The 15456-nt window shown below is 36.8% G+C and overlaps 1 protein-coding gene across 1 annotated transcript in view; it reads right to left on the reverse strand.

Annotated features, from left to right (window-relative positions):
• PLXNC1 (plexin C1) overlaps window positions 1–15456 on the reverse strand; it is a 483607-nt gene that overhangs the window by 282448 nt on the left and 185703 nt on the right. The window contains exon 13 of the mRNA XM_053716896.1: window positions 15000–15200. Within this exon, the coding sequence (XP_053572871.1) occupies window positions 15000–15200 (201 nt within the window). The remainder of the gene's footprint in view (window positions 1–14999; window positions 15201–15456) is intronic.

Below are 15456 nucleotides of genomic sequence, written 5' to 3' on the forward strand. Positions count from 1 at the left end.
ATTTCCACTCCTGAAAACTGATAAAGCACATGGCAGCCTTCACAATCCAAACCTTGCCACATATGTCTCCCTAACCTTCAGTTTGATGTCTTATCTTTTCTGTTGAAGCCAAACAATATATATATTTTTACTTGAAATAAATGACTCAGTGCTAGCATTCTCATTTCTCTAAAGAAAGCTGAAGGTAAAGTTGTCCTTTTCAATACATTTACATATCACAGGTCTTCTAAAGCCTGTTAGGATAAAAGAAAAGCAGAATTGCAATTAAATATATACCAGGCTGGCTATCCATTAATAAAACTTGCTACTAAGTTGAGGTTGACCTCTCAAATCCAGCCAAACTTCTGTGTTTAAAGTCACGTTCGTATTTCATATTTTTACAGTAAAATATTTACCCCTTCATAAATAACTACTTTACCCTCATTTTGTTATTTGAAATAACTGATTGAACCAACACCTATACTGACAATTTCAGGACTGCAGTAATTGGTACAAAATAGGTGACCATATTGCCGCTTTAAAAAGGGACACATGAAAAATACATGTGTCAGGGCTGTTTTCAGGGCTGTTAAAAGAAATGTTTTGTATAAGAACCCTCGACATATGTATTTCTTTACTAAGATATGGTGAGTCCACGTCTTGAGTAATTACTGTTGGGAATATCACTCCTGGCCAGCAGGAGGAGGTAAAGAGCACCACAGTTAAACTGTTAAATATCACTCCCTTACCCACAACCCCCAGTCATTCTCTTTGCCTTCGGTGCATAGAGGAGGTGAAGTTTTGGTGTCTGAAGAAAAAATTTGATTTCATCTACAAGCAAGTTTGGAGGTATAGCCTTATTCCACGTCATTCCTTGCAGTCGGGTAGTGGTGGCTTTAAAGCAGTTAGGAACTTGTAAAGAGGTACTTACTGAGTTTTCCTAACAATTGCTGTCCTAGTTTAGAAAGTCAGAGTTGGCCACTCTGTTCTTTCTTTTTCAAAGGTCTCTGTGAAGAAATGTGTCTTCTCATACCTTGTAACTGTCTACATGCCGGACAGCGGATCAGGTAAGTGCTTTTTCTTCCAGTTGGGAGACCATGCACTTAAATTAAAAGACACTGCTTTTTTATTGGGATATAGATAATCCTGTTGTATGGGTTTATTGGGATAAAGATAATCCTGTTATATGGGTTACACTGGGGCATGAAGCAGTCACTGTAGCATGTGTGAGACTAACATGTAAACTCTTTTAAAAAGAAAGGGTAAAAGGTTTTTATTAGGCTTTATTTTCTGACACATATTTACTTGATAAAACAATACATGTTTAATCTGAAAGTAAGGCTGAATTTTCTATTTCAGCAGCTTATTCATTTCCCCTTTAAAATAAAACAAAGCAACTTTCTGGTACTCAGTGTACCAGGAAGCTATTTTTAGTGACTCTCTGTGTCACAGCAGTAATTTGAGCTCGGCAGTTGCGGTCACATGACCGGCTTTACTTCATAACGTTTCTGAGGAAAATGTTTTTCTCCATTTCTGGGTGATCCGGTCTTAATTGGTAGCGGTAAGGCACCTCAGTAATTGAGGTGTGAGGTTGCCTGAGGGGTATTTTTTAGAAGTTTATGTGATGTTTATTAAATGTTTTTTCTTAACTTTTCTCACATAATTTTAGCTGTGGACCGATCCTAATTTAGGATAAAATTTAAAGTGTATTTTTCCTTAGCTAATTTTAATTGAATATTAAAATCTTTGAAACTTATCTGTACAAGTTTATTTACTGTTTTACAACATGTCTGATATGGAGCAAGAGGCTGCTCTCATGAATTCATGCTTATTATGTTTAGATGCACAAATTGCAGCTCCTATGTAATTTTGTTCTTCATGTGCCAAGAAATCCTTGCAAAATAAATGTAAAATTTTTGAGCCTAATGTCTCTCAGGATGATGCTGTTAAAATAATACTTCAGCTTTCTCGTGCTACATCCCAAGCCTCAATGGTGTAACATGCAGTGCCCTGTGGTTTCTCTATAACTCCTAGTGGAGTTTATTTAAAAGCAGAAATTGCTGCACAGGTGTCTTCTGCGGTATCTGCGGCATTAGCTGCCATTCCCAGATTACAGGAAAAACGCAAGAGAAAATCTAGAAATTCAGAAAGTAAGGTGCTTGTGCTCAGTTCTGCTTCCCAAGTTGCCCTTTCTCATAATTCTGATGAGGAAGATACATTGTGACTTTCTTAGGGTGAAATCTCAGATTCGGACAGTATAATTCCTTCTTCTGAGACTGAGGTGGTATCCTTCAAATTTAAGCTTGAACACCTTTGTGTATTGTTAAAGGAGGTTTTAGCTACTTTAGATGACTCTGATACCCCTGTCATTGTCACTCCTAAGAAATCTAGTAAACTTAATAGTTTCTTTGATGAACCTTCAACTTCAGAGGTTTTTCCTGTGCCGGACCGTGCTAGGGATATTATCTCACAGGAATGGGAGAAACCAGGGGTGTCTTTTTCCCCATCTTCCATTTTTAAGACAATTTTTCTTGTTGAGGACTCCATTAAAGACCCTTGGTATACTGTACCCAAAGTTGAAGGGGCCATTTCCACTCTGGCTAAGAGAACTACTATTCCTATTGAGGATAGCTGCTCTTTTAAGGATCCGATGGACAACAAGCTGAAGGCTTATTTGAAAAAAGATTTATGTTCATTAAGGTCTCCAATGGCAACCTGCGGTGTGTATTGCCACCGTGACTAGTGTGGCATCTTATTGGTTTGACGCCTTGTCTGATTTCCTTCAAGTAGAGACTTCCTTGAATGAAATTCAAGATAGGATTAAAGCTCTTAAGCTGGCCAATTCCTTTATTGAAGATGCCATTTTACAGGTTAGACTAGGAGCTAAAATGTCTAGTTTTGCTGTCCTAGCCCTCAGGCCATTATGGATGAAATCCTGGTCTGCGAACGTTTGCTCTAAAGTCAAATTTCTGGCGATTCCTTACAAGGGCAAAACCTAGTTTGGACCCGGTTTAGCAGAAATTATCTCTGATATTACGGGTGGAAAAGGGTCTTTTCTACCTCAAGATAAGAAGAATAGACCTAAAGGACATTAGAGTAATTTTCATTCCTTTCGTAACTTCAGAAGAAAACACTCCCCTTCTTCTTCCAAGCAGGAACAATACAAGTCTTCTTGGAAACCCAATCAGTCTTGGAACAAGGGGAAACAATCAAAGAAACCTGCAGCTGATTCCAAATCAGCATGAAGGGTTTGCCCCCGATCCAGGATCGGATCAGGTGGGGGGGCAGACTTTCTCAGTTCTCTCAAGCCTAGATATGAGATGCCCCAGATCCCTGGACTGTGGACATAGTATTCCATAGGCAGATTCCTTCTCTCAAGATTATCTGCAAACCAGATAAAGAGAGAGGCGTTCTTGAAATTTATAAAACATCTTTCCTTCCTGGGAGTGATAGTTCCAGTTCCAGTGCAGGAACAGGGTCTCGGGGTTCTACTCCAACCTATTTGTGGTTCCCAAAAAAGAGGGAATTTTCTGTCCCATTTTAAACTTGAAGTGTCTAAACAAGTTTCTCAAAGTTGCATCCTTCAAGATGGAGACTATATGCTCTATTCTATCTTTAGTACAAGAGGGTCAGTTCATGACAACCATAGACCTAAAGGATTTGTATCTTCATGTTCCTATTCATAGGGACCATCACAGATTCCTGAGATTTGCCTTTCTGGACAAACATTTCCAGTTCGTGGTCCTCCATTTGGTCTAGCCATCGCTACCAGAATTTTTTCAAAGGTTCTAGGGGCTCTTTTGGCAGTGATCCGTTCTTGTGGAATTGCTGTGGCATCCTACCTGGATGACATATTGTTTCAGGCGCCATCTTTTCAACTAGCAAAATCTCACACAGAGATATTGTTGTCTTTTCCTCATTCCCACAGTTGGAATGTGAATCTGGAAAAAAGCTCCCTTTCCCCTGCTACAAGAGTAGTGTTCTTAGGGACCATAAACGATTCTCTATTGATTAAGATTTTTCTGACAGAGGTCAAGAAAAACTAAATCATTTTCTCTTGCCTCTTTTTTCAGGCTACTGCTCATCCTTCAGTGGCTCAATGTATGGAGGTAATCAGTCTGATGGTGGCTTCCATGGACATCATTCCTGTTGCTCGATTCCATTTGAGAGCTGTCCAGTTATGCCTGCTCAGACAATGGTGACCATGCGGATCTATCTCAGAGAATAGAGTTAGATCAGTTGTCAAGGGATTCTCTCCCGTGGTGGATTTCTCAGGAACATCTGTCTCAGGGCACATGATTTTGGAGACCTTCCTGGGTGATCGTGACCACGGATGCCAGCCTGATGGGCTGGGGAACAGTCTGGAACTCATTAAAAGCTCAGGGCCTTTGGACTCAGGAGGAGTCTGCTCTTTCCATCAACATCTTGGAGTTAAGTATGATTTACAATGCTCTATTGGCTTGGCCTCAGCTGTCCTCCGCCCAGTTTATTAGGTTCCAGTCAGACAACATAACCTCTGTGGCTTACAGCAATCACCAGGGAGGAACTCGGAGTTCCTTAGCCCTGAAGGAGGTTACTCTGATTCTTCAGTGGGATCAGACCCACAATTGCTGTTTACATTCCAGGAGTAGAAAACTGGGAAGCGGATTTTCTGAGCAGACAGACTTTTCATCCCGGGGAGTGGAAACACCATCTGGAGAAGTTTTCCAGCTCAGTCCTCAAATGGGGGGTGCTGGAGTTAGATCTGATGGCATCCCATCAGAACGCCAAGCTTCCAAGGTACGGTTCAAGGTCAAGAGATCCACAGGCCGTTCTGATAGATGGTCAGGCGGTTCCTTGGGTTTTCAGGTTGGCATACCTGTTTCCTCCATTTGTTCTCCTTCCACAAATCATTGCTCATATCAGATAGGAGAGGGCGTCGGTGATTCTAATAGCCCCTGTGTAGCCTTGCAGAAACTGAATTGCAGACCTAGTGGAGATGTCATCTCTCCCACCTTGGAGACTACCTCTGAGAAGGGGCCTCCTGATTCATGGTTCCTTCCTTCATCCAAATCTTGTTTATCTGAAGCTCACTGCTTGCAGATTGAACGCTTAATTCTGTCTAAGCGTGGTTTTTCTGATTCGGTCATTGAGACCATGATTCAGACTCGCAAGCCAGTTACTAGAAAGATTTACGATAAGATATGGCGGAAATATCTTTATTGGTGTGAATCCAAGGGCTACTCTTGGAGTAGAATTAGAATTCCTACAATTTTATCTTTTCTTCAGGAAGGCCTGGAGAAGGGAGTGTCAGTCAGTACCCTGAAGGGTCAGATTGCTGCTTTATCAGTTTTACAACATAAAGGTTTGGTGGATGTGCCAGATGTGCAATCTTTTTGTCAGGCCTTGGTCAAAATCAGGTCTGTCTTTAAGTCTGTTGCTCCTCCTTGGAGCCTTAACCTTGTTCTTAAAGTTTAACAGCTGACTCAGTTTGAGCCGTTGCATTCCATAGACATTAAGTTGTTATCTTGGAAGGTTTTGTTTCTTGTTGCTATCTCTTCTGCTCGAAGAGTCTCGGAACTCTCAGCTCTGCAGTGTGATTCCCCTTATCTTATTTTTCATGCCAATAAGGCGGTTCTTCATACTATGTTAGGTTACTTTCCTAAGGTTGTTTCTAATAGAAATACCAATCAGGAAATTGTTGTTCCCTCTCTGTGTCCTAATCCTTCTTCTTCCAAAGAACGTTTGTTACACAATTTGGATGTTGTACGTGCTCTTAAATTCTACTTACAGGCGATTAAGGATTTTCGTCAGTTCTCTGCCATCTTTGTCTGTTTCTCTGGGAAATGTAATGGTCAGAAAGCTACTGCTACTACTCTTTCTATTTGGTTACAAAGTATAATTCATTTAGCTTATGAGACTGCTGGACAGCAGCCTCCTGAGATAATTTAAGATCATTCTACAAGAGCTGTTTCCTCTTCTTCGGCTTCCAAAAATGAAGCTTCTGTGGAACAAATTTGCAAGGCGGCAACTTGGTCTTCTCTTTATACTTTTTCCAAAATTTTACAAATTTGATACTTTTGCCATGACTGAGACTTCTTTTGGGAGAAAGGTTCTTCAAGCGGTGGTGCCTTCTGTTTAGGACTGCCTGTCCTATTTATCCGGGTCCTCTAGCTTGGGTATTGGTTCCCAACAGTAATTACTCAAACCGTGGACTTACCATATCTTAGGAAAGAAAAAGAAAATGTATGCTTACCTGATAAATAATTTAATTCCGGATATGGTGAGTCCACGGCCTCACCCTTTATTTTAAGACATTTGTTCTATTGACTATAACCTCAGGCACCTCCACACCTTGTGTTACTCCATTTCCCATCGGTCGAATGACTGGGGGTTGTGGGTAAGGGAGTGATATTTAACAGTTCAACTTTGGTGCTCTTTGCCTCCTCCTGCTGGCCAGGAATGATATTCCCAACAGTAATTACTCAAACCGTGGACTCACCATATCCGGAAATAAATACATTTATCAGGTAAGCATAAATTTTGTTTTTTTCATATGTGTCCCTTTTTAAACCTGCAATATGGTCACTCTACTAAAGGAGTAATTTATCATTAATTTTAAACCCTGCAGCTGGTGTCACAAGTCATTGGAAGCACATTAAAAGGGAAATTAATGTTACAGTACACTGTCTCTTAAAGTATATAACATTAGCAAGCCTTAGGGGTAACCATTTTAACAAGTACAGCTGTTAATCATTAATTAGGGTAATTTAAACAAAAGATATTTAAATACTAGACATGTTCATTCTCCATTTGTATTTATGAACGAATGTTGAATATGGCTTTAGGTTACGGAATTTGGCTCATTCCAGAGCCAGATATATACATGAAATAGTGCATCATATAATTATCTGGCTTTACACTGATGTTACAATATTAAATATATCAATCCTGCTCTGAAAAGAGCCAAATGCTGTGATCGTGACAATATTTGGTATTTGCTGGTTTAAATGAATGTTGAATGCACAGGTCTATTGCCTAAGCCTCTCGTAACAAAGAAATGACTTTGTCTGAATTTGCTCAAACCTAAATAATCGAATAATTCATATAATTTAAATAATTTCAATAATTTTAAAATAATTTTTTAGACAATCTTTAAACAGCTATCTTCGTGTTATACTATGAAATTTGAGTTAAATGGATGTAGAAATGGGTGGATATTGACCAATATATTATACCAATTGTGTATAAATATATAAAAAAAATGACAAACACTCTTAATTTAAAAAATGCAAATTTGTGTTTACTAGATCATTTTTACACATAATTCTAAAACAATGTCTACAGACAATTTTAATAAACCCTTTTGGAAATATATACTCTAGAAAGGATATCCTTTGGGAGTGGAAAAAATCTTTACTTAAAAAGTGAATTCACTATTAAACCTTAACAGAAATAAACGGATCTGTTAAAACGTATTACTTTAAAATTGATACACTTAAACAATATAACATTAAAGAATGTGACATTTATGCATACTTTTTGTTATATTTGTATTAATTCTCTGTGTATGATTTTTACAAATTCCAAGCATATATTATCTGTTTGCAGCAACACAAAAGACTCATAAGTGCATGTAATAAATTCTGTATCATAAATTAATTGTTTAAATAACATGTATTAAAGTTTCAATGTGGTTAATACACATCGATTGGTAGCAAGAAAGGAACAATGTTGCTGTGATCTTAAAAACATATATCCTTCAGGAGTGTTTTTTAAATGTCAGTATTGTCTCATTGCAACTTCAAAGTTATTGCCCGTGGCTTTTTATAATATTCTACTGTTACCTCCGTATCCAGTTGAAATAATATGATTTGAGAAGAGATGCTTCGCTTTATACCGGTATAAGCCTTTTCCTTTATGAATGCAGGTAGATCTGGGTACGTCCTTAAACCAAAATAAACTTCTTCACCTTATATATTGACTGTTGTCCCAGTGAATTTTTTCTTTGCAGCCTTCTGGTGAAGCAATTTCCCTTCTGTGTGGCTCCTGTAAGGCTACGCTACCTCTGTTGTCTACCGCAGCGGTGTCTGTATGTTGTGGATAAAACACAACGTCTTTAGGTCCAGAATCTTTAGTAGCAGTATGTATTGTAACGCGTTTCGGCTGTCACCTGCAGCCTTTTTCAAACATACTGCTGCTCTACCTTTAGCGGTATTATTTAAACCCCCAAGGGCGTTGTTTCATTGGTTATAATTTGCTCATTGGTTTATGAAATTAACCAATAGGGTGATATTTTTAGCTGTTTTTTTTGTCAATTCATTTGGTAAACAAATCTGCCATTTTTACAAAGTCATATGCAACAAAAATCATAGTGCTCATTTCACTTTCCTGCAATATAAAAAACTTCCTTTCCTCCATATAACAAATAAATATATTCTTGAAAACTTTCAGCTAGATTACGAGTTTTGAGTGCTACAGAGAAAATAACTACCGCCACAAAAGCGGCGGTATTTCACCTCCCTATAGCGCTTCTATTACAGGTTTTAAAAAACCCGGCTTGCACGGGTGATATGGTGGAGTTGAGCTCCATACCTCACCTAAATACAAGTGCTGCTTTGACGTGCTCATTCACGATTTCCCCATAGACATCAATGGAGAGAGCCGGAAAAAAAAAGTCTAACACCTGCGATCGCGGAAACAAAAGCTCTGTAACGCAGCCCCATTGATGTCTATGGGGAAAGAAAAAGTTATGTTTAAACCTAACACCCTAACATAAAAAACACATCCAAACACCACTAATCTGCCGCCCCCGACATCGCCGCAACCTACATAATGTTATTAACCCCTTATCTGCCGCCCCAACACCGACGTCACCTACCTAATGTTATTAACCCCAAATCTGCTGCCCCTAACATTGCCGCCACCTAAATTACAGTTATTAACCCCTAATCGTGCTGCCCCCAACATCGCCGCCACCTAAATATATTAACCCCTATTCTGCTGGCCCTAACATCGCCGCCACCTACCTACAGTTATTAGCCCCTAGTCTGCCGCCCCCAATTTTGCCACCACTATACTAAAGTTATTAACCCCTAAACCTCTGGCCTCGCACATCACTAACACTACATAAATATAATAACCCCTAAACCTAACCCTAACGTAACCCTAACCCTAACACCCCCCTAACTTCAATATAATTAAAATAAATCTAAATAAACCTATTATTACCTAAATATTTCCTTTTTAAAACTAAATACATACTTACCTATGAATTAAAACCTAAGCTAGCTACAAAAAAACTAATAGTTATAATATTGTAGCTATCTTAGGTTTTATTTTTATTTCACAGGTAAGTTTGTATTTATTTTAACTAGGTAGACTAGTTACTAAATAGTTATTAACTATTTACTAGCTACCTAGTTAAAATAAATACAAAGTTACCTGTAAAATAAAACCTAACCTGCCTTACACTAAAACCTAACATTATAATAAAATAAAATAAATTACATTAATAAAATACAATTATCTAAATTACAAAAAAAAAAACCCACTAAATTACACAAAATAAAAAACGAAATTATCAAAAATAAAAACAAATTACTTCTAATCTAATAGCCCTATCAAAATATAAAAGCCCCCCAAAATAAAAAAAAAAACCTAGTCTTACTCTAAACTGCCAATGGCCCTTAAAAGGGCCTTTTGTGGGGCATTGCCCCAAATAAATCAGCTCTTTTACCTGTAAAAAAAATACAAACACCCCCCAACAGTAAAACCCACCGCCCACACAACCAAACCTACCAAATAAAATTCTATCTAAATAAACCTAAGCTTACCATTGCCCTGAAAAGGGCATTTGGATGGGCATTGCCCTTAAAAGGGCATTAAGCTCTTTTACGGTGCCCAAAACCTAAGCTCAACCAAACCTCCCAAATAAAATTCTATCTAAATAAACCTAAGCTAACTATTGCCCTGAAAAGGGCATTTGGATGGGCATTGCCCTTAAACGGGCATTAAGCTCTTTATGGTGCCCAAACCCTAAGCTAAAAATAAAACTCACCCAATAAACCCTTAAAAAGACCTAACACTAACCCCGACGATCCACTTACAGTTTTCGAAGACCGGGCATCCATCCTCATCCAGGCGGCAGAAGTCTTCATCCAAGCGGGCAGAAGTCCTCTTTGAAGCTGGCAGAAGTCTTCATCCAAGCGACAGAAGTCTTCCCCATCCGGCGCAAAGCGGGTCCATCTTCAAGACATCCGGCGCAGATCCATCCTCTTCTTCCGATTGGCGGTGGAAAATGAAGTTCACTTTAAGTGACATCATCCAAGATGAGAATTCTATCAGCCAATAGGAATTAAAGGGAAAAAATCCTATTGGCTGTTGCAATCAACCAATAGGATTGAGCTTTCATCCTATTGGCTGATCCAATCAGCCAATAGGATTGAGCTTGCATTCTATTGGCTATTCCAATCAGCCAATAGAATGCAAGCTCAATCCTATTGGCTGATTGGATCAGCCAATAGGGTGAAAGCTTAATCCTATTGGCTGATCGGAAGAAGAGGATGCTCCACGCCGGATGTCTTGAAGATGGACCCGCTCCGCGCTGGATGGATGAAGATAGAAGATGCCATCTGGATGAAGACTTCTGCCCTCTTTTATGGGCCCTTTTAACGGCAATGCCCATCCAAATGCCTTTTTCAGGGCAATGGTTAGCTTAGGTTTATTTAGATAGAATTTTATTTGGGGGGTTTGGTTGTGTGGGTGGTGGGTTTTACTGTTGGGGGTGTTTGTATTTTTATTTTACAGGTAAAAGAGCTGATTTCTTTGGGGCAATGTCCCACAAAAGACCCTTTTAAGGGCCATTGGCAGTTTAGTGTAGACTAGGGTTTTTTTTATTTTGTGGGGCTTTTTTATTTTGATAGGGCTATTAGATTAGGAGTAATTAGTTTTTTTGTTTTTTTTGTAATTTAGATAATTGTATTTTATTAATTTAATTAATTTTATTGTAATGTTAGGTTTTAGTGTAAGGCAGGTTAGGTTTTATTTTACAGTAACTTTGTATTTATTTTAATTAGGTAGCTTGTAAATAGTTTATTATTTACTGACTAGTCTACCTAGTTAAAATAAATACAAACTTACCTGTGAAATAAAAATAAAACCTAAAATAGCTACAATATTATAACTATTAGTTATTTTGTAGCTAGCTTAGGTTTTATCTTATAGGTAAGTATGTATTTAGTTTTAAATAGGAATTATTTAGGTAATACTTGTAAGGTTAATTTAGATTTATTTTAATTATATTTAAGTTAGGGGGTGTTAGGGTTAGGGTTAGGGTTAGATTTAGGCTTAGGGTTACGTTAGGGTTAGGTTTAGGGGTTAATATATTTATGTAGTGATGTGTGATGTGGGAGGCCAGAGGTTTAGGGGTTAATATTTTAATTTAGTATTTTTCATTGTGGGGGGCTTGCGGTTTAGTGGTTAATAGGTTTATTATAGCGTCGGTGTGGGTGGACGGCAGATTAGGGGTTAATAATCTTTAAATAGTGTTTGCATTACGGGATGGTGGGGGTTTCGGGGTTAATAGGTTTATTATAGTATTGACCATGTCGCAAAGTGGCGGAATAGGGGTTAATAAATTTTAATAGTGGCATCGATGTCCGGAGCGGCAGATTAGAGGTTAATAAATGTATTATAGTGTTTGCAATGCAGGAGGGCCTCAGTTTAGGGGTTAATAGGTAGTTTATGGGTGTTAGAATACTTTTTAACACTTTAGTTATGAGTTTTATGGCACAGCTTTGTAACGTAAAATTCACAACTACTGACTTTAGATGGCGGTACAGAACTTGTCAGTATAGGGTGTACCACTCTTTTTTTGGCCTCCCAGGCAAACTCGTAACACCGGCGCTATGGAAGTCCCATTGAAAAAGGACTTTTCTAAAAGTGCGGTACTGACGTTGCGTGACGGCCAAAAAGGTGTGTGGGACACCTATACCTGCAAGACGCGTTAGGGAAAAAGATGCTTTTTCACTCATAATGCAAAACTCGTAATCTAGCTGTATGTTCTCAAAAAATAGTTTTTAAAAACTAAATGGAATTTGTCAACTTTCAATATGACATTTATACATAATTATGTTGTTACTTGTGTTAAAATTAAGCTAGTCCTTTATCTATGTACTTATTTGTTCTATTTAAATGTATAAATTGTTACATTGTTATAGTCTAAACATTATTCATCAGATTCCCATCTTTAGTGTTTTATCTCAATTTATATATTAATGTACTCACTACTTTACTCACTTTTGTTGCCAACGGTTTAGACATTAATGGCTGTGTGTTGAGTTATTATGAGGGGACAGCAAATGTACACTGTTATACAGGCTGTACACTCACTACTTTACATTGTAGCAAAGTGTCATTTCTTTAGTGTTGTCACATGAAAATATATAATAAAAACTTTACAAAAATGTGAGGGGTGTACTCACTTTTGTGAGATACTGTATATAAAAAATCTATATGGTAAAAAATGTGATAAAAAATGGGAGAACAAAATGGAATGAAGGCGTGATATACAAAAATTATTTTATAAATATATATATATATTCAGACAGTGTGATTAAATTTTTTATTTTTAATTTCAAATATTTTAAAAATGACGTAATACTAAAATCAATATTGAGTCCTTTTGGAGTTTTTGTTTCTAATTCATATTTCCATTTATATTCCAATTTCAACAGCTCATATATATTCCAATTCTCCACATCTCCTCCTCTCCAATTTTGATTTAATTTTTCAATTGCAGTGTACCTACATTTTTTCAGGTTACAATTATTGCATGATAGGAAATGTTTCTGTACTGGTCAATCTTTATTTCTATCCTCTGTCGCATTCTTTATTCACTATATGTATTCTTTCACCCTCTCTCTTACTGGTCTAGTGTGATTGTTAGCTATAAAGATTTCTAAGTCTAAAAATACTATTTCCTCCTTACTGATCTCATAGGTGAATTTTAGGCTATTGTCATTATTATTCATTTTTTTATAGAACTTCTCAAACTGTGTGTTCTCACCATTCCAGATCATACAGATATCATCAATATATCTTTTGAAACAGCATCTCTTCTCAAATCATATTATTTCAACTAATAACCAATAACTTTGAAGTTTCAATTGGACAATACTGACATTTAATAACCACTCCTGAAGGATACATCTTTTCAACATAGTGGTTGTTTGTTATTAAGATCACAGCAACATTGTGCCTTTCTTGCTACCAATCGATGTGTATTAACCACATCGAAACCTTAATACATGTTATTTTAACAATTCATTTATGATACATAATTTATTACATGCACTTTTGTGTTGCTGCAGACAGATAATATATGCTTGGAATTTGTAAAAATCATACACAGAGAATTTCTACAAATATAACAAAAAGTATGCATAAATGTCACATTCTTTAATGTTATATTGTTTAAGTGTATCAATTATAAAGCAATACGTTTTAACGGATCCGTTTATTTCTGTTAAGGTTTAATAGCGTATTCACTTTTTAAGTAAAGATTTTTTGCACTCCCAAAGGATATCCTTTTTAGAGTATATATTTCCCAAAAGGGTTTATTAAAATTGACTGTAGTCATTGTTTTAGATTTATGTGTAAAAATGATCTAGTAAACAGAAATTTGCATTTTTTAAATTAAAAGTGTTTGTCATTTTTTATATATTTATACGCAATTGGTATAATATATTGGTCAATATCCCCTCATTTCTACATCCATTTAACTCAAATTTCATAGTATAACACAAAGATAGCTGTTTAAAGATTGTCTAAAAAATTATTTTAAAATTATTGAAATGATTTAAATTATATGAATTATTTGATTATTTAGGTTTGAGCAAATTCAGACAAAGGGGCTTATCTATCAAGCTGCAAATGGAGCTTGACGCCCCGTGTATCTGGTGAGCCTGCAGCTCGTGTATCTTGACCGCTGCTCCATAACCCTGTCCGCCTGCTCTGAGCAGGCAGACAGACATCGCCGGAATTTAACCTGATCGAATACGATCGGGTTAATTGACACCCCCTGCTAGCGGCCGATTGACCGCGAGTCTGCAGGGGGCGGCGTTGCACCAGCAGCTCACAAGAGAATTCTGTCGGACCTGATCTGCACTGTCATATCAGGTCCAACAGACATATGATAAATAGGCCTCAAAGTCATTTTTTTGTTAAGAGAGGCTTAGGTGCAATCAAAATACTTTTTGTTCTCTAGTTAGATATATAATACACAGTGTTTTGGTTTCACTGTGTTTTTTGCTTAATTCAATAACACCCCCTACTGTGAGTTTTAGATATTTTTTCTTTGAGAAAATATCTTCCAATCAGATCTATTGTATTTATTTACTGTCTTTATTTTGTACGGTTTGATGTAATTAATGTTATTTAAAAGTAAGTTAAAAAGAAGAAAAAAAGAAAAACAATCAGTCATTCAGATTATTTTAGATGTGTCAAGTGCTGTTTTCAAGTCTGTTTAAAGGGGCATGAAACCCAACATGTTTCTTTTATTATTCTGATAGAGTATACAATTTAACTTCATTCTCTTTGTATCTTTTGTTGAAGAATCAGTGATGCACTTCTGGGAGCTAGCTGAACACAGGTGAGTCAATAAATATACATGTAGCCACTAATCAACAGATAACTCTCAGCAGTCCATTGCTGCCCCTGAGCCTACCTAGGTATGCTTTTCAACAAAAGATACCAAGTGAACAAAGCAAATTAGAAAAACATACATTGAAAAGTTGGTTAAAATTGTGTACTTAACAAGTTAGATCGTTCCAGCTGCATCTTTTTTACCAGCCGCCTTTTTGTTTGAGTTGGCTACACATATATCAGGTATCTAAGTCACATAATACCTTGTTTTAATGACCAAACAGTAAAGTACATGATATTCAGCATTTCTTTATGTTTATCTGAGTACCAATATTTCATCAAAATTATAAAAAGTTCAGAAAAGCCGCCAGCATAAAAAAGGAAAAATAAATTACCTTTATTCTTAACTCTAAGTCTGTGTCCTCATCATTAAACAAAGCAAATGAGGTAAAAACTGGATTTTCCTTGTAGTGTACTCTGTCACATTCTGCAATTTGGTCTTCCACAGTTATGCTTATATTAAAATACTTATTTGGTTCAGTAAATTTTGGAGTTAAAAAATGGCAGTGAGTACGATTTGTAATGCAATCAATGTGCTAAAAAGTAAAAAAGACATAGGTTATTATATATTTTACTGCATATACAAAATAATCTGCAGGACACAACATAAGAATAATTCTATCTATACATCTATGTCTGCATGTCTTCATCCCTATATGAGATACTGAGACACACAGTGCAAAAAAATTAACATGAAAACATGTGCATTGGATACATCCAAAAAGAGGATGTAATTCTATACTTTGTTGTGATTAGACTCTGGTAAACTTACTATACTTAATTTTCTCCGTC

This window comes from Bombina bombina, chromosome 6 (assembly GCF_027579735.1).
Source record: "Bombina bombina isolate aBomBom1 chromosome 6, aBomBom1.pri, whole genome shotgun sequence".
Lineage (NCBI taxonomy): Eukaryota > Metazoa > Chordata > Amphibia > Anura > Bombinatoridae > Bombina > Bombina bombina.